The following is a 19,383-nucleotide window of genomic DNA, read 5'->3' on the forward strand; positions in this document are numbered from 1 at the left end:
CGGGACAACAGTAGATACCAGTCTGGTATCCCCTTCTGGACTGGGAATGAAGAGCCTTGAGCTTATTTCTCGTTCTGCCACCAACCCACTGGGACCTCAGAAAAGGAGAACAGGATCTTCTCTGGGACACCATGTCGCTGAAATTATCCCATCAGCTCTTGTGAGGGCAAAATGAGAGAATATAGGGGAGAGTGCTTTATGGGCTGGGAATGTTTAAAAAAGGGAGGGGGTAGAGTTAATTTGAGTAATTAAGAGATGCAATGGTTGGAATCTCTGAGGAAGTTTGCAAGGACAAAACCTTGCTGGATTATCGGGAGCCTTTGAGCATCGGAACCTTCTGAGGCGGGCACGAGGCAGACAAGGGCCCAGGCTGGGGGCAGGGAGAGAATGCTAGGCTGCATGGTGGGTCTGTCCCGGAACAGCTGTTTTAACTCAGGAAACTTGCTGTGGATGCTGTCACCGATCTGATGAAAATCTGGGAGGATTCAGATCTGCTGCCTATCACGTGTACCCAAATCAAAGTCACCGTTTTGCTCACTTTTCTCTCTGCCAAAGGTCCTGGCCTGCTGTGGGTACACTGGACAGACCTACTTTCCTTTCCTTTCCTTATCTGGTTTTGACTCAGCCTCCCCTGGCTTGCCTCCTTCATTGTTCTCAATCTCAAGGCACAATCCAGAGAGTTCTTTATGAAAAAGCTTAGACCAGGTCACCTTTCCCAGTGTTCCACAGCCACCCTTGGACCCCTAGTCCGGTTAGCAAAGAAATGAGATATCTGGAAGAACCTAGTGGCTTTGCAAGAGTCAGCCCTATCACTTGGAAAAATCATGTTCTCTTTGGCCTCCTTTCCTGCCCCCTGAAGGGGTGAGACTCAGGGTGAGGGGTCCCTCCCAGGAAATTTGCGGTTGGTGGAGTCCCAGTGCTTGCCCCAAGGCTAGCCAATGTCGCCACCTAGAGGCCACTTAAAGTAGAGGTTCTTGCGGCAAGAGGTAACCGCTTTCCTTCGTAATTCCTGAAATGCCGGCATTTCATTTTCTTGCTTTTAGAAGTTCAGAATTCCTCTCTCATCTACGGTGTGGCTTTGGCTGCATCTCTGACCCAGGGCAAATCCTCCTCTAATGCCGGGCTGGCACGGTGTCAATTGATGGGCACAACTGCTACCTGTTGGCCCCGATGCCCTGCTCCTGTTAGACTCACTCATTACACCAGGTCTTAAAAAATAAATCTTTTAATTGCTTTGTAATCGGCACAGATGGTATAATTCAAACTCATATTTTTAACACACTCTGAAACATGTTATAGCTCTGAATGAAAGAATACGGAATCATCATGGTTTTAGGTTTTACAAAATTACATTCAGCAGCAACAATAGGTTCTAGAAGTTATTTCATGAAATTAAAGACTAGGGCTTGAAAAAATTAGGAAAAAATATCCAGAAAATAAACAATGCAGACCGAAGTTACCTGTTACGAATATCTGAGAATTGTGCTTTCTGGTTTTTGAAGATCTTGCTACTTTATTAACAACCAAGAAGTTGTAAAATTCTGGCTTATCAGGATAGCAGGGGAGGGGAGGCTATAGATGTGCCTGGAAAATGCTCTGCAGGGGCGGGAACCTCAAAGCCAGGCCTCATTGAAAGTGTGAGCCTGAACTGGCTTTGAAGGAATTTCTGGGAAGCGATGAGATTCACAGGTCTTTGATAAGAAATTACCATTAAGAGGATTATGGTGATGAAGAAATCACAGCATTCAGTTCTCCTCACCGGAGAGCCCAGGGGAAAAAGCTCAAAGCCCTGTCTCTTGAGGAGGATGTTAGAAAGGCCCAAACCCATTTACGTTACCTCTGTCATTTCCAGGGTCAATACCGCGAGGTGGCGAGTGCCATAAACTCTCAGGAGCCATGATTTGGGTTTGGAGCACTGCCTTGAGCCAGTTCCTGAAGTTACCTGTACTGCCATTCCAGAGCAGAGATAAATATTTACTGGGTGGGGTGGAAACTGGGGGCAGCAATCATCTTGCTCCAGAGCAGCAAAGACAATTACTCAGGAGGGGTTTGTAAGAAGATAATTTTCTATGAAAGGGGATGACAAATGTGAATCCCTCTCACTTTGGTGATTATAGCCATCAGTGGCCACATTTTAACCTGGGGAAGGCATTCATGGGCTGGTTGGTATTCCCGGGCAGGACTGGAAACTGAACTCAATCCCTGGCTGCTGACTTATATCCATTCTGTGGAGATGTCTAGATTTCTCAGCTCCAATCCACAGCCACTACCTGAAGTGAACTTCTTGGGTCAGACCCTAAGTACAGATGGTTTCAGTCAACACATGTCATCATCAGCACGTTCTCTGCAGGTCACAAGGAGGGCACGGCCGTGCTGTAACACAGGGATTGTCAAGACGGAAATCCAGCTGAGTGCAGAGTTCGTCCTCCTGGACAGGCCCTGGCCTCAGTGTCCCTGTGCCACTTCCACCGGTGCCTTCAGGTCGGCTGCTGACTTGTCCAGGGCAGGTTTCTTGGAGTAATCTCGCTCTCCAAAAATGGTGCTTCCTACTCGGACATTCGTAGATCCCACTTCAATCTGCGGGAAAGAAGAGAAAGTATCGGGGCCCGAGTTTAAAATAAGGAAGCGGCTGCGGAAGCCGTGCCTGTCACTGTGGCTCTCGAGGGCCTTCTACAAACAACAACGATAAGGCAGCTGAAGAGGGCCACGGCGGTGGTTAACCTTGGGTGTGTTTGAGAAATCAGTAAGCCCGTCCCTGGCGGTCACCATGATTAGGGAAGATGACTGCCGCTTATCTGGGGCTGGGGATATGAGAGGTCACGCTGTGTGACTGAGACGCGGTGGCACGAGAGGTCTCACAGCCCACGGCCCTTCCTAATGCTCCATGATTAGGCAGGTGAAAAAATCTCCTCCCGATTGAGCACAGGATCCAGTTCCATCGTACGTATAAACACAAAGTATTTTTGCACTGTTCTGATTTATGTGACTTTCCAAGAATGCAATTACTGGATGCACAGAGTGAAGTTTATATTTTGATTTTTAGCACTTTATCAAGTTATTTCCAGAAAAGCATATATGATAAATAAACTTAAAAAAATCATAGTTTAATTTTTTTTATTTTTTTACTTTTAAGTAATCTCTATACCCACCATGGGGCTTGACCTCACGACCCCGAGATCAAGAGTTGCGTGCTCTACCGACTGGGCCAACCAGGTACCCCTTCTTAGTTCTTTAGAATCCACTTAGGGAATTAATATTGAGTTTAAAAAAGTTATGTGTCAGGCTATAATTTCTACACATTTCATTTCAAAAAAGAAGGGGGTGGGGGATGCTGGAACAGTTGAAACCCACTGCTATTTGGGGCCCTATTGCTACGATGAGGCATTTTCAAAGATTCCTCTGGTAAAAACTGCTTCCTGCTGTAGCCTTTTGGACCCTCCCCTTGAGGTGGATAAGGGCCCCCAGGGAGGACACTCACTGCATGTTGGAAGTCCATGGACATGCCCATGCTCAGCTCAACCTGCTCAGTGGGGATGTTCAGCTTTTTACACAGCTCCTCTCGGAGGGACAGTAACACCTGACAGAAAGACAAGAGTGACATTTATTTTATTCCTGCCTTCTCTAAGGATGCCTGAAAGTGGCTGAATCTGAACATCTCTGCCAAAGATTATTGATTCCTAGTGGTTTCAAGGCCTGTCAAAATTTCCAGAAGTGAAAGTTGTTTTTAGCAAATGCTCCTATTTTCAAAAAAAACTGATCAGCCATTGGAAAAGGAAGAAAAGAACTCATGTTTTAGCCAGGTTCAAGTGGGGTTGAGAAAGGTCTGTGGGGTTTTGGAAACCTATTTTCTCCTCTCCTTATGAGAAGAGTTCAGAAGATGGCTATAACCCCCGAGGCAGTATCTGGGATGTCTATGAAGTTTATTACGACAGCCAGTCCTGTGACAGCATTTCGCTAAGATGGCTCCTTAGAATGCGAGCAATCCGCCCCCCCACCCCATCCTTGGCCCCCAGTACCTGGAAGTCCGGATTTGGTCCTTGACTAAGATCATAGCCAAAGCTTCCTATGGTCATCAGCCCCACGAATTCCAGGCTGGGGCACTTGGCATTTATGTGTTCCACCACGGCTACTGTCTCTGAAGGCAGAAGGCCGTGTTTACCTTCACAAAAAGGAACAGAAGACACTTGTACCAACATGTTAGAAGTAGCCAGAGAAAAGCCTTCATTTTCATCCCTTCCTTATAACAAAAGAGGTGACTTTCAGGCTGGAGGACTTCTTGAAAGAAATGTATCCTCAAATCCTAAAGAGTAACTTTATTTTTGAGGTCTTTGTCTATGTTGCTTCCCTTCTGGTCATGAAATGAGCAATAATCATCTGAATCTCAGTGATCTGAGTTGAGAACAGCTAGAGCAGAAGAGAAAAAAACACTGCTTTTCTTGGGACACCAAGAAGACTCACATTGTCAAAATGCCAGACTCACCGGAGAATTCTTTTCCTAGCTCTGGTATGTCTATAGTTTCATTAATTTATTAGGACTGTAAACATTTAAAATAAAGTATGCATCACAGTGTTCACTATGTATTTGTAAAATTTAATGGAACTTGCTAATTAACAACTGGAGGAGGAATCTGCTGCAAATGATTATTTGTTACACAGTTATAAGCAATATGGATATTCTCTTTCCCTCATTTATCAAATGGAGATGCTATGAATGTTCACTTTAATCTTTAGTTACAGCAAATTATAGCTAATTATCAAGGAATGATGTCACAGACTCAACCTGGAGTTAATTTCAGATGTACCTATATTGATAACGTATTATATAATCTAGGTGCATGTAGAAATAATAATTGTTACAATTTACAGAGCACCTATGTGTCAGGCACATGTGCCAAGTCCTAAGAGCTTTTCACTTAATATAATAACGATACAGTAAGTACTCTATCTCCACTCGAAAAATGAGGAAACTGAGGCACAAGGAGGCTCAGTACCTTGTCCAAGGTCACACAACTAGAAACTATGCAGCTGAGATTTAAAGTCAGGACACGTGGCCTGAGGGTCTATCTGGAAAACAGCCTGCACTGTGTTCCTTCATGTTACGGTTTGGTAAATATTGGGGTTCTGCTGGTCGGTCTGTGAACACTTACTCTTAACAAGTGCTAACAAGTAAGATGTACAGGGTTCCCTGCCAACAGCTCTGCCCATATTACCACTTTCAATCCTCACAACACCCTCTGACGTAGGCACCATTATGATTATCACTGTCTGCCAAGGAAGCTGAGGTACAGAGAGGTCAGGTAACTTGCCCGAGGTTACAATGCTGGAAAGTGCGGGGGCTCAAACCCGAGGTCTGATTTCAAAGCTCCTGCTCTGTTCACTAGGTTACCCTGTCAACCCAAGCCCCTTAAAGATATTAACTGGTGACTTTCTTCTATTCTCTCCCAATGTAACACTAAATAATTTTTTTAACACCTGAGCGTTACAAATGTAACTATGCCATCTCTTTCAGGAGTGATGGACTTCTAGGAATTTTCAGATCAGAGTTACAGTCCCCGTCCTGACTTGTCCTATTCTGGGCCACCAAAAAATTAAGAATTACCAAACCACAATGTATGAAAGAATTATACATGGACTGGCTTAGATGTCATTGTGCCATCTAGATCCTACAGAAAACAGCTTACTTAAAGGCCTGTCATTTCCTTCTAGAACCTTAGCTATCAGACACTTAGGCCTGCCATTCTTCCTGACCTTCAACCATCCTAAAGGAAGAAAAATCTACAATTCAGGTCGGGTCACTTACTCTCCTCTCCACTGGTGTTAACCTGGACCATAACCTTTAACCTTTCAGGAGAACCTTTTTTCTGCCACGAACTGTTCACTTTGTCTGCCAACTTCACAGAATCCACTGTTTCCAGCATGAAGAGATTGGGGACAGCTGTAACAAGAAAGAGGCAAGGTAATTCTTCACTCACCCTACTGCAGCAAGCAACATACAACCAATCTTTTTGACTTGGTGGATGAAAGAACTATTTCCCAGAAAAAGAACAAGACAGTGAAGTATCAGTTCTGTTCAGACTTATGTGACGGTTTTACTAGATGTCAGTTTGAATGTCGGCCCACTGCTATCTCATCAGAAAGGACCAATCAGGGAAATAGTGACCTACCGCAACCAGGTGACACACACATTCAAGAGGGCTGGAAATTGTGCAGATTCCCAAGAGCAGGCTTGATGGGACTATACATCTCAGTTCACACTGTGAGAACTGGGTCAAGATGACCAAAAAGAAAGGATAACTATGGAGGCCAAAGTGCTTCCCTGGCATGAAAAAGCCATGTTCTTAAACTATGGGACGGGGGTGCTCTGATTCAACAAGGACGTCAGAATGACAGCTAAGGGAGATGCTGACGTCATCGAAACCATCTCCTTTTCCAAAGAAGCATGTGACATGAAGTATCATCACTTTTGCCTCAGATACATAACAACAAACACATCAGCAACATTAGCAGCTTGCTCTTGTCAAACAGGCAATTTGCTAACCAGTATACATGCATTACTGCTTTTTAATCTTTACCATGGTTCATGAAGCACTATTATTACCTCCACCTTACAGAGAGGGAAACAGGCTCAGAAAGGATAAAGTGTATTCAAGTTTACAAAACTAACAAATATTAGAGCTGTGATTTAAACAATGGCAAATTCCGTATTTTTAAAAAGATTTTATTTGTTTGGGAGAGAGAGAGAGTTGGTGGGGAGGGGCAAGGGGAAAGGGGCAAGCAGACTCCCTGCTGAGCAGGGAGCCCAACATGGGGCTTCATCCCAGGACTCTAAGATCTGCTTAACCATCTGAGCCACCCAGGAGCCCCATGACTCCAAATTTTTTTTTTTTTTTTTAAAGATTTTTCATTTATTTATTTATGTGTGTGTGAGAGGGAAGGAGAGAGCAAGAAAGCACAAGCAAGGGGAGCGGCAGGCAGAGGAGAAGCAGGTTCCCCGCTGAGCAAGGAGCCTGATGCAGGACCCTGGGATCATGACCTGAGCTGAAGGCAGAAGCTCAACCGACTGAGCCATCCAGGTGTCCCCTGACTCCATATTCTTAATGCTGAATTTGAGCTCAGGCTACTTCACTTTAAAAAATATGTATTTAAAGGGGCGCCTGGGTGGCTCAGTCGTTAAGCATCTGCCTTCGGCTCAGGTCATGATCCCAGGGTCCTGGGATGGAGCCCCGCACTGGGCTCCCTGCTCAGCAGGAAGCCTGCTTCTCCCTCTTCCACTCCCCCTGCTTGTGTTCCCTCTCTTGCTGTGTCTCCCTCTGTCAAATAAAGAAATAAAATCTTAAAAAAAATATGTATTTAAAAAAGAGACCAAAAGTAGACATGCTTGAAGTAAAAAAAAAAAAAAATGCAATATAGAAGTATATGCAGTAAAAACTCAAAGCCTCTCACCCTAGAAACTACCACTATTACCATTGGGCTGAGGATTCTTCCACATCTATTTTAGTGTATTTCCATCCAATCACACACACACAGCCCCCTGATGCATAATTTCCTGTTATTTTTTTAAATAACATACAGATTGGATCATACTGGTTTTTTTTTCCCTAAAGATTTTATTTTTAAGTAATCTCTACACCCAATGTGGGACTTGAACTTATAACTTATAACCCTGAGATCAAGAGTTACACGTTCCACTGACTGAGCCAGTCAGGCGCCCTGGATCATAGTAAATGTTTTATGGGTTGCTTGCTTCCAGTTAGCATTTTTTTTTTCCAGTTTTTTTTACATTAGTACCATAAATCTACTGGTACTTTTAACAACTGCAACATTCCACAGAACAGATGATCACAATTTACTTAACATTGTTCTTATTAATTGTTTCTTTTTTAACTATATTGTTTTTTTTTTTTAAACTATAAAACCAAAGCTTAGAAACAGATCTTTGGGCACATATACAAGTTGCTATAGGATACATGAGTTCTCAGAATTGAAATTACTAGTTAGGGAGGAAGTACAATTAAAACTGTGTTAGATACTAGAAATCCAAAAAAGCCCTACCATTTTAGAATCTTCCTGGCAAATGGTGGAGTGCTCATTTACTCATGCTCTCAAAACACTGGATATTGGCAGACTTTTTATTTTTTGCAAACCTGATCAGTGAAAAGTAGAATTTATTATTGTATTCTGCATTTCTCTTATTGAGGGTAAGCATTTTTCATTTGATTACTGGTCTTTTATATATTTTATCCTTATAAATGGCCTATTAGTTTTTCCCTATGTTTTTTCTTATGCATTAACAAATATACATATGGTTCTTTAAACATTATGGACATTAATCTCTTCCCCTTTTAAAAAAATATTATTTTACTACCAATCTGTGCTTCCCTTTTGCTTTGACATATAGAAAGCTTTAATTTTTATGTAAGCAAATGTGCTAATTGTTTCTTTTATGGCTTCCCAACTTTATGTTTTATTTAGAAAGGCCTTTCACCAGCCTTAAAAAATAGAAATATTTTCCTATTTTTCTTCTAATACTTCATAGTTTTGATTTTCAAGTTAAGATTCTTTAATCTCGCTGGAATTTATTTACACTGTGAGGAAGGGAATCTAATTTAATTATTTCTCCAATAAAAAGCTGATTGTCTTGCTGCCACTTATTTTTTTTTAAATTTTTTATTGTTATGTTAATCACCATACATTACATCATTAGTTTTGGATGTAGTGTTCCATGTTTCATTGTTTGTGCATAACACCCAGTGCTCCACGCAGAACATGCCCTCTTTAATACCCATCACCAGGCTAACCCATCCCCCCACCCCCTCCCCTCTAGAACCCTCAGTTTGTTTTTCAGAGTCCATGTCTCTCATGGTTTGTCTCCCCCTCCGATTCCCCCCCTTCATTCTTCCCTTCCTGCTATCTTTTTTTTTTTTCTTAACATATATTGCTTTGTTTCAGAGGTACAGATCTGTGATTCAACAGTCTTGCACAATTCACAGTGCTCGCCATAGCACGTACCCTCCCCAATGTCTATCACCCAGCCACCCCATCCCTCCCATCCCCCCACCACTCCAGCAACCCTCAGTTTATTTCCTGAGATTAAGAATTCCTCACATTAGTGAGGTCATATGATACATGTCTTTCTCTGATTGACTTATTTCACTCAGCATAACACCCTCCAGTTCCATCCACGTCGTTGCAAATGGCAAGATCTCATTCCTTTTGATTTGCTGCCACTTATTAAGTATAAATAGGCTCCCTACTTCCCCCACACTTAATATGAAATAGCTTTTAAAAATAATATAATAGACTTCTGCTTTCTGACAAGATGAAATACAGGGGTCAGATTTACCCTCCCACCTGAACGTCCAAATGGACAAAATATGTAAGACAATGGTTTACAAGAACTGGGTATCATGCAATGAAAGACAGTGATCTCTGAGGGATGAGAAACGAATGAAGTGAGCTCTACAACTGCCCCAGCTTGCTGCCTGGAGAGTTTCTAGAATGTGGCACAGGAAGGGGGAACACGGGCAGAGTGTGGACCCAAGTTGAGGACATGAACTGAGTATCTGGAAAGACTAAGTAGCTAAAGTGCACAGGGCAGAATTCAGGAGAGGACAGAGCTGCACACAGAGAGATCACTGGTGAGTTGTGAAGGGCTCCCTTCCAGAACTCAGCTGGGTACAGATCAGCATGTGCATGTGAGGAATCAGCCCTGGCTGAGGACAGAACTGTTTGAAAGGATTAGAAGAAATAAGAAATAGGCATGGAATAGTGCCTATTCCCACCAGACAGGCTCAGGATTCATGGGGCACTGGGTATAGAGTACACGGAGTAATGGGCAGTCACACCAACTAATCTTAAAAGCAAGACCTAAAAAGATCAAACTGTTCTCAAGTAACTTAACTGTGTTCCAAACAAAGCTCAAAAATATTTATAAGAATACAAAAACGACCAGCTCCCAACAAGAAAATTCACAATGTTTGGCTGTCCAAAAAAAAAAAAAAAAAATCACTCAAAGAAGCAGGAAATCTGATACATAATGAGGGGTTAAATCAATCTGTTGAAACTGCTCCAGACTGTCAAAGATGATAGAATCAGTAGATAGCACATTAAAATAGTTTCTATAACCATATGCCATATATAAAAAATATAGAGAGCCATGGAAGATATAAAAAAGACTCAAATTGAACTTCTAGCGTGAAAACTACCATGTAGGAGATGAAAAATCCACTGATGGGATTAATGGTAAGTTAGACAATGCTAAAGAAAGGCTTAGTTACCTTGAAGAAATGATCCAAAATGAAACACAGAGGGGGAAAAAAAATCATAAAAATTAAAAGAGCATCAGTGGGCTGTGGAATCACCTCAAGCAGGCTGATAGGTAACTGGAATCCCCAAAGGAGAAGAGAAAGGGGGAGGCAGAAAATATATGTGAAGAAACAATAGTTGAAAAATTTCTAAACTTGATTAGAACCTCAGATCCAAGAAGCTCAATGAGCCCCAAGCACAAGAAATGTGAAAAAAAAAAAAATTACACCAAGCCATATCATAATCAAATTGCTCAAAGCCAGTGATAATGAGAAAATCTTAAAAGTAGTTAAAGGAAAAAAAAAATGTTACACACAGAGGAACAAAGATAAGGATGACATTATATTTCTCATTGGAAACAATGTAAGTAAAGACAGTGGAGCAACATCCTTAAAGTACTGAACGAAAAAACTGTCAAGCTACAGTTCTATCATCTGCAAAATTACCTCTCAAAAATAAAGGTGAAGGTGCAAAAAAGTTCAACGGAAAAGAATGAAGTTGCATCTCCCTCTTCCTTAGGCTATACATAAAAATTAACTCAGAAAGACCCAAAGGTGAGAGTTAACACTATAAAACTCTTAGAAGAAAACAGGAGTAAGTCTTTGTGACCTTGGGGGCATGCGGCTGGCTACTCTCGATCTGAGGGTTGTGAGTTCAAGCCCCACATTGGGCACAGAGATTACTTAAAAAAAAATCTTTGTGACCTTGGATTTCTTAGTTACAGTACCAAAAGCACATGCCACAAAAGAAAAAAGAGATAAACTATTGTACATTAAAATGAAAGATTTCTGGGCTACAAATGATACCATAAAGAAAATGAAAAGACAACCCATCGAATGGGAGAAAATATTTGCAAATCATATATAGCATAAAGGACTGATACCTAGGATATATAAAGAACTTTTACAACTCAATAATAAAAAGACCCAATTAAAAAACACATAAAGGATTTGAATAGATATTTCTCCAAAGAAGATGTACAAATGGCCAATAAACACATGAAAAAATGCTCAACTTCATTTGTCATTAGGAAATGCAAATCAAACCACAATGAGATACCATTTCACATATTTTTTATTACATCACTTTATCTCCTTTGTTGACTTATTAGCCATAACTCTCTATTGCGTTATTTTTTTGGTTGCTTTATTTTATTTTATTTTTTAAAGTAAGCTTTATGCCCAATGTGGGGCTTGAACTTATGACCCTGAGATCAAGTTGCAACGCTCTACCAACTGAGCCAGTCAGGCACCCTTATTGGTTGCTTTTAAAGTTGAACTTATACACAGTCTACCTTAAAATGGTGTCATACCACTTCATATAAAGTTTAAGAACCTGCTAATAGTGTACTTCTGTTTCTTACTTTCCTTTTTGTATGTTACTGTTTCAATGCACTTTACTTTTTCATGTTATAAATCCCACAATACATCATTATTTTTGTTTATATAACATATTATACTAATATAACAGCAGAGAAAAATTAATTAAACTAAAAGTAGTTCTCTGAGGAGACTGATAAACTTGATAAACCTCCAGCCAGATGGATTAGGAAAAAAAAGAGAAGACACAAATTACCAACATCAGGAATGAGTTGACATCACTACAGATTCTACAGATATTAAAAGGATAATAAAGAGATATCACAAACAACTTAATGCTCATAAATTTATTACTTTAGATGAAATGGGCAAACTCCTCGAAAAACATAAAGTAACAAAGCTCATTGAAGAAAAAACAGATTATGTGAATAGTCTATTAACAAAACTGAAACTATAGTTAAAAACCTTCCTACAAAGAAACTCCAGGCCTCACTGGTGAATTCTACCAAGCAGTTAAGGAAGGGACCATACCAATTCCACACAAGCTCTTTCACAAGACTCAAGAGGTGGGAATACTTTCCAGTTCATTCTATGAGGCCAGCATTATTCTGTTACCAAAGAAAAAAGATATTACAAGAAAACAACAGCCCATGTCTCTTATGAATGTAGATGCAAACATTCTAAGCAAAACTTAAATCAAATGCAACATTACAGTAAAAGGATAATACTGCCTGACCAAGTGAGCTTATTCCTAAGAATATAGGAGTGGTTTAACATTTGAAAATCAATAAATATAATTCAATATGTTAATAAACTGAAAAAGAAAAACCCATAGGATTATTTCAATGGATGCAATAAAGGCATCTGACAAAATCTAACACTGATTCTTGATAAAGCCTCTCAGCAAACTAGGATTAGAAGAGTAATTCCTCCTTCTGATAAAAGACATCAAGAAAAACATGCATGTACACTTATAGCATTTCTATTCAATACTGTATTAGAGGTATTAGCTAGTATAATAAGGCAAGAAAAAGAAATAAAAGGCATCCAGATTGGAAATTGTCTTTGTTTATAGGTAACATAATTGTCTACTTAGAAAATTATATGGAAATCTGCAAAAACAAAACAAAACAAAAAACCCAATACCCCCACTAGAATAAGTAGACTTAAAAAACTACTAAGAAACTACTAGAATAAGTAGAACTACCAGCATGGGTTTAACAAAGTTGCAGGACAGAAAATGAACATACAAAATCAATTGTATATTAGCAATTATATATTAGCAAAAAAAATCAGAAATTAAAGTAACAGCATCAATAATAGTATCAACAGAGAGCATCAAAATATAAGAAAAACTTAGATATAAATCAGACAAAAGATAAGGAAATTCTGCACAATGAAAACTACAAAATATTACTGAGAGAAATTAAAGAAGACCTAAATAAATACTGAGCTATACCCCCATTAATGTGTTGGGAGATTCAGTATTTTTACTATGTCGATGTTCTCCAAACTGATCTAGAGATTCAATATAATCCAATCAAATACCTGGCGGGATGTTTGTTTTGTTTTATTTTGGTAGAAATTGACAAACTGGTTTATATGGAAATGCAAAGGATCTAGAATAGCCAAAATAACTTTGAAAAAGAAGAACAAAGTTGGGTACTAACAATACTCAATTTCAAGAATTATTATAAAGCAGGGCGCCTGGGTGGCTCAGTCGTTAAGTGTCTGCCTTCGGCTCAGGTCATGATCACAGGGTCCTGGGATCAAGCCCCACATACCCCAGAGAGAGGGAACACAAGCAGGGGGAGTGGAAGAGGGAGAAGCAGGCTTCCCGCTGAGCAGGGAGCCCGATGAGGGGCTCGATCCCAGGACCGTGGGATCACAACCTGAGCCGAAGGCAGACGCTTAACAACTGAGCCACCCAGGAGCCCCAATAAATAAAATCTTAAAAAAAAAATTATTATAAAGCTCCAGTAAATCAAAATAGCATGCTATCAGTGTAAAAGTAGGTAAGTAGATCAGTGGAACAGAGTAAATAGTCTAGAAATAAACCCATGGATAGCTGATTTTTGATAAAGGTGCAAAGGAATGAAATGGAGAAAGGACAGACTTTCCAATAAGTAGTGTTGGAACGATTAGATATTTATATGCAAAAAAACCCCTAACTTGGAATCATACGTTGCACCATTTACAATAATTAACTCAAAGTGAATAATGAAGCTTAATATAAGACTGAACAGTATAAAACTGCTAGGAGAAAATCTGTATGATTTGAACCATAGGGAAATATTTTTTAGACACAACACCTAAAGCACAGTCTATGAAAATATATATTGATAAAATGGACTTCATCAAATTAAAAACTTCTGCTCTTTAAAAGACACTGTTAAGAGAAGGAAAAGGCAAGCAATAGAGTGGGAGAAAAAATTTGCAAAGCCTGTATCTGATAAAGGACTATTATCCAGAATATATAAAGAATTCTCCTGTCTGAAAAGTAAAAAAATCCAATTAGAAAACAGGTAAAAGATTTTGATAGACACTTCACCAAAGAAGATAAATGGACACAAACATGTGAAAAGATGTTCCGTATCATTAGCCATTAGGGAAATGCAAGGACACCACCACATACCTACCAAAATGCTAAAATTAAAAGAACGACTACGCGAAGTGTGGACAACGATGTGGAGGAACTTGAACCACTGCTGGTGGGAATGTACAACGGCACAACCACTTTGGAAGACAGCTTGGCAGTTTCTTCAAAAGTTAAACATACATGATGGGTAGCGGGTTTCAGTTCTAAGAGAGGAAAAGAATTCTAGAGGATGGATAGTAGTGATGGTTGCAAACAATGTGAATGAACTTGATGCCATTGAACTGTATACTTAAAAATAGTTAAGATGATTAGTTTTATGTTATGTGTATTTTACCAGAATTAAAAAAGTTAAACATATATTTATCATGTGATTCAGCCATTCTACTCCTAGGTATTTATTCCAAGAAGAAAAAGTCCAGGGGTGCCTGGGTGGTTCAGTCTGTTAAGCGTCCGCCTCCTGATTTCAGCTCAGGTCATGATCTCAGGGTAATGAGATCAAGCCCCACATAGGGCTCAGCGTGGAGTCTGCTTGTCCCTCCCCTCAACCCCTACTGCTCACATGCTCTTTCCCTCTCAAAAAAAATCTTAAAAAAAAAAATTCTTACAAAGATGTTCACAACAATTTTTCCCCCTCAACTCTATAATAATTTTATTTGTCATAGCCCCAAATTAGAAGAAACCCAAACGGCCATCAATAGGTGAATGGTTAAACTAAAAGGAGTGAACTACTGACACATAAATCAACAAGATTAACCTTAAAATAATTATGCTGAGTGGAAGAAGTCAGACCAAAAAAAGTACATACTATTTATGATTCCATTTATATAAAACTCTTAACAAGGTAAACTAATCTACAGTGACAGAAAGCAGGTAAGTAGTGCTGAAGGAGGGGGGTACCTGGGTGGCTCAGTTGGTTAAGCATCTGCCTTTGGCTCAAGTCATGATCCCAGGGTCCTGGGATCGAGCCCCGCATCGGGCTCCCTGCTCAGCGGGGAGTCTGCTTCTCCCTCTGCCCCTCCCCTCTGCTCATGCTCACGTTCTCTAAATAAATAAATAACAAAATCTTAAAAAAAAAAAAAGTAGTGTTGAAGGAGGAATTGGGGAAAGAAGCAGAAAGAAGGGGTTACAAAGGACATGAGGAAACTTTTTGGGGTGATGGACGTGTTTACTATCTTGACTGCTGTAATGGTTTCACAGGTACAATCATATGTTGAAACTAACCAAATTGTGCACTTTAAGTATATACAATTTACGGTAGGTCAATTATACTTCAATAAAGCTGCCTAAAAAAATAAAGGTTATTTTAATTTTGACACGTTGAGAGAAGTATTCAGTTCCTCAAACAGATCTCCACATGTCATTAGCATATGGTTAAATCCTTCCGTAGTTAATTCTTAATTTACTGTACTTTACTGTATTTTACCGTATATATTTTATTATTACATACCGTGTTTGTTTTATTGTATGTTATTATATTTACTGTAGCTTTTTTTTAAGATTTCATTTTTTTGACAGAGAGAGAGCACAAGCAGAGGGAGTGGCAGGCAGAGGGAGAAGAAGAAGCAGGTTCCCCACTGAGCAAGGACCTGATGTGGGGCTCGATCCCTGGACCCTGGGGATCACGACCTGAGCTCAAGGCAGACGCTTAACCGACTGAGCTACCCAAGCACCCCTATAGCCTTACATTTAAAGGGAAAAGGACAAAAATGTCTCCCTTGTCAAGTGAAAAATTTTATGGGCTATAATTCCTTATAATTTATTTGAAAGACCACCAAATGATACCTAACATTTCCAAGTAGGGTAGGTTTCCAAGTATAAACAACCCAGTCAACGGTGAATTCATTCTGTTCTTGATATGAGGCTTTTTCCTCATACTAAGAATTAAGATTTCTTTTCCCAAAAAACTCCAAAACACAAATGGTGAATTAGGACTATTCTAAAAGCTGTTCCCTTTTCCAAAGAAAGTAGTGTAAGTAATATAATGATAGAGATTTTGTCTTCATATTTAGAATTTTATCTTACCCATCAATTTGTTGACATTTTGTTTCTGTAGGTGCCCAATGAAGTGCCATCTGATATCAGGACATGAAGAAAGAATCTGAAGAGAAAAAGGTAACCATGTTTGACTTTGAATTTATGAAGGCCTTGCTGGCTCAAATACCTTACACACTCCCTTCTGTCTTTTCATGTCTATGCAACAAACCACTATCACCATCTTCAGCCAGGCAGGTTCCTAAGGATACTTAGAGAAAAACCTAAGGCTTCTACTCTGTTTCTCTTCCTTGTTCCCATCAGCTCCTTCTATCTTTTAGATATCATCCATGAAAAATGAACTGATTGTGGAGAACCTGGCTGGTTCAGTTGGTAGAGCACATGACTCTTGATCAGGGTGGTGAGTTCAAGCCACACATTGGGTGTGGAGCCTACTTTTTTTTTTTTTTAAAGATTTTATTTATTTATTTATTTATTTGAGAGAGAGAGAGAGAGAGAAACAGCATGAGAGGGGATAGGGTCAGAAGGAGAAGCAGGCTCCCTGCTGAGCCGGGAGCCCGATGTGGGACTCGATCCCAGGACTCCAGGATCATGACCTGAGCCAAAGGCAGTCGCTTAACCAACTGAGCCACCCAGGCACCCAGGTGTGGAGCCTACTTAAAAAAAAAAAAAAAGGATGAACTGATTAAAGCTTTCAAATCTCAAAAGGACCCAGGATTATAGCAAGCTCCTAAATCACCACATCCAAAAAGCTGCAAAGGAGAAAACTATAGTCTTAGTGTTAATAAAGAAAGAAAATCTAGCTGAGAAATATTTGGAGCTCAAGGTGAATGTAGACATTTCTACCACCAGTTGACCTTCCTGTAAAACTCAACCACCATAATGGGTCTAACTTTCAACTGAAGGGCCAAGATTAGATACAAACTGAAGGATTGAGGTATCCACTTACTTTAGGATTTGACGCTTTTTCTAGCAGTTCTTGAACCTAAAGGAAAAAAACAACACGAGTCAGAAGCCTGGCAATCACGACTCTTCCAAAGGCAGACTGGAAAAGGACTCTTACGTAGTTCTCCCCGAAAGTACGCTGGCCATGACTGTAGGCTTCAATCACCATGTCTGCAGGTTTGGTTTTGCTGACTGCTACTAGCCGGGGCTGGATGGCTGGGAGATCCTGCCAAGAGGGAAAGAGCCAAATGAGTGAATGTTTAGGAATATTATCCCAATAAGTTCTGTAAGATGGATCCCATAGAATCAATCGGCATAGGTCTTAACTTGACATCCAGTAAGCTCCATTATTCCAATACTGGAGGGAGACCAGCATCAAATAATGTTGATCCAATGTCTTTCAAATGTATGGCATCTAAATCCAGAGTGTTAGCTATTTTAACATCTAGTCTCTCTTAGGAGAACTGGGAAGGTAAGTAAAAGCAGTATTTCCTTAAAATGCGGTCTTTGACCAACTGCATCAGCATCATCCTGGTGCCACTCCAGACCTACTGAATCTGAATCTCTGGAGCTGGAGTCTGAGAATCTGCTATTTAAACAAACTCTCCAGATGATGCTCTTGTCTACCAAGGTTGGAGGTTTAAGAATCACTTCATTAAGGGAAGGCATTACCCTCTGACTAGAGGGGATGCCACTGCTGGCTTATGAAACTCCAAGTTAAGTTTTGGAAACTCATTCTGGGCCTGGTATATTCATTAACATTGCCCCCCACATTCCAAAGTGGCCTGTATGGCTTTGTAATTTACTGTGCAATCTATCAAGAACCAGTAGCAGAACTGAGGTAGGGACACCAAAAACTCTGGACTCAGGATTAGGCCCATATGACCCCCCGTATGATGTGTACGGCCATCACATAAAAAGCAGAGCTTCTCTGCATTCTGCTGCAACCAAATCTATACAGAGGCAACAAGAGATCCATCTATCCTCATATATCTCATTCATGTACCCCGTCACCCCCTGCAATTTTTACAGAATTACTGTATTTTTTTTTTTCAAAGATCTCTTTTATTATCTGTGTGTAAAACCAAGCAGAGGCTCATTTTTCTAAGGGCAGCAATGATACACTCACAGCGATTCAGTAGAAATGAATGAGGGACACGTCATGTCAGGCACAGTGGATCCTCCATTCACGTGGATTACTCTGCTGCTTAGAAAGACCCATAACTTAAAACAGGCACAACCTCATGTCTCTGAACACGACATGGAAGAAACCTTGAATGCTTTTTTCTAACATGATTGTGACAGCTAATTTTATGAGAATCACTATTTTCAAAGGCCCTGAAGAGAGAGGAGCGTCTGGGCACAGGACTGGCGCTGCTCCAGTCCGCTAAGGCTTTTGACCTTTACACAAGGCGGGGTGGGCAATGGCCGCGATGTCGGAGGTGGTCATTTTCTCGGGTGGTGGACACCTTCTGCTCCAACTGAACCAACCTCCAGAAAACCTGGCAGGCTCATTGCGAGGTCACGGAGGAAACCCTTCGCTAGCTTTGTGGGGGCTCTGCAACCCGCGCCGACGCCAAGGCGGCAGGACGGCTCGCCGCCAGAGGACCCCCTCTGCGTCACCGTGACGACCCATTCCCACGCGGGCGTCCCCTCCTGAAAGCAGCGGCCCACCGTCCCCACGCTGTCTCCTTCCTCACCCGCGGCCGCCGTGCCACCGCCTGCTGCACGCGCTCGTTCACTGTCCGCAGTGCGAACCCGACTCCCAGCTCCGCCGACATGCTGCCTGCTCTCCACATCCCCAGGGACCAACACCGAGCCCAGACCCCTCGCACCCCCAGGCTGAGACCGCTTTCCGGTCCCGCCCAGCACGCGTCTTGTATGGTCCAATCGCCGCTTACCACCGAGTCGTCTCATCCAATCGACACTGGGGCGGGGGCGGGGCGGGATGGCGGGCGGCTCCGCCCCGCGGCGGCGGCCATCTTGGGGAGGGCGCCCGGGGCCTTGCTGGGGACATGCTGGCCGGGCTCCGGACGCGGGGCTGGGGTGTGGAGGCCGCCTCTGGAGTAGTCCCGGTGCGCCCCCCGCCCCGGCGAGCCTTCCACGTCCAGCTGCCTGAGCCGCCGCCCCTGGCCCTGTGGGAGCTTTCTGACGAAAAAAAAGAGGGCCTGTTCCTGGGTCCTTGTCCTTTTCCAAATGCCCCACAGATCTGCCCGTCCCTGG

The 19,383-nt window shown here is 41.4% G+C and overlaps 1 protein-coding gene across 2 annotated transcripts; it reads right to left on the reverse strand.

Annotated features, from left to right (window-relative positions):
• Positions 1 to 1,206: 1,206 nt before the first annotated feature.
• LOC113925778 (pyridoxal phosphate binding protein) lies at positions 1,207 to 19,009 on the reverse strand. 2 transcript variants are annotated; one of them, XM_027600387.2, is made up of 9 exons: positions 18,861 to 18,986; positions 18,290 to 18,364; positions 17,279 to 17,386; positions 17,165 to 17,200; positions 16,246 to 16,321; positions 5,801 to 5,935; positions 4,017 to 4,159; positions 3,479 to 3,577; positions 1,207 to 2,577 (listed from the first exon to the last, which is right to left on the reverse strand). In XM_027600387.2, exons 3-9 carry the CDS (start codon positions 17,327 to 17,329, stop codon positions 2,446 to 2,448), a joined length of 672 nt encoding a protein of 223 aa, XP_027456188.1. In that variant the 5' UTR covers positions 17,330 to 17,386; positions 18,290 to 18,364; positions 18,861 to 18,986; the 3' UTR covers positions 1,207 to 2,445. The 2 variants fall into 2 exon arrangements, with proteins under 2 accessions (XP_027456188.1, XP_027456187.1); XM_027600386.2 differs by lacking the exon at positions 18,290 to 18,364 and having other exon boundaries at positions 1,210 to 2,577; positions 18,861 to 19,009.
• Between the last annotated feature and the right edge of the window lie 374 nt (positions 19,010 to 19,383).

This window comes from Zalophus californianus, chromosome 2, assembly GCF_009762305.2.
Source record: "Zalophus californianus isolate mZalCal1 chromosome 2, mZalCal1.pri.v2, whole genome shotgun sequence".
In the NCBI taxonomy this organism is placed as follows: domain Eukaryota; kingdom Metazoa; phylum Chordata; class Mammalia; order Carnivora; family Otariidae; genus Zalophus; species Zalophus californianus.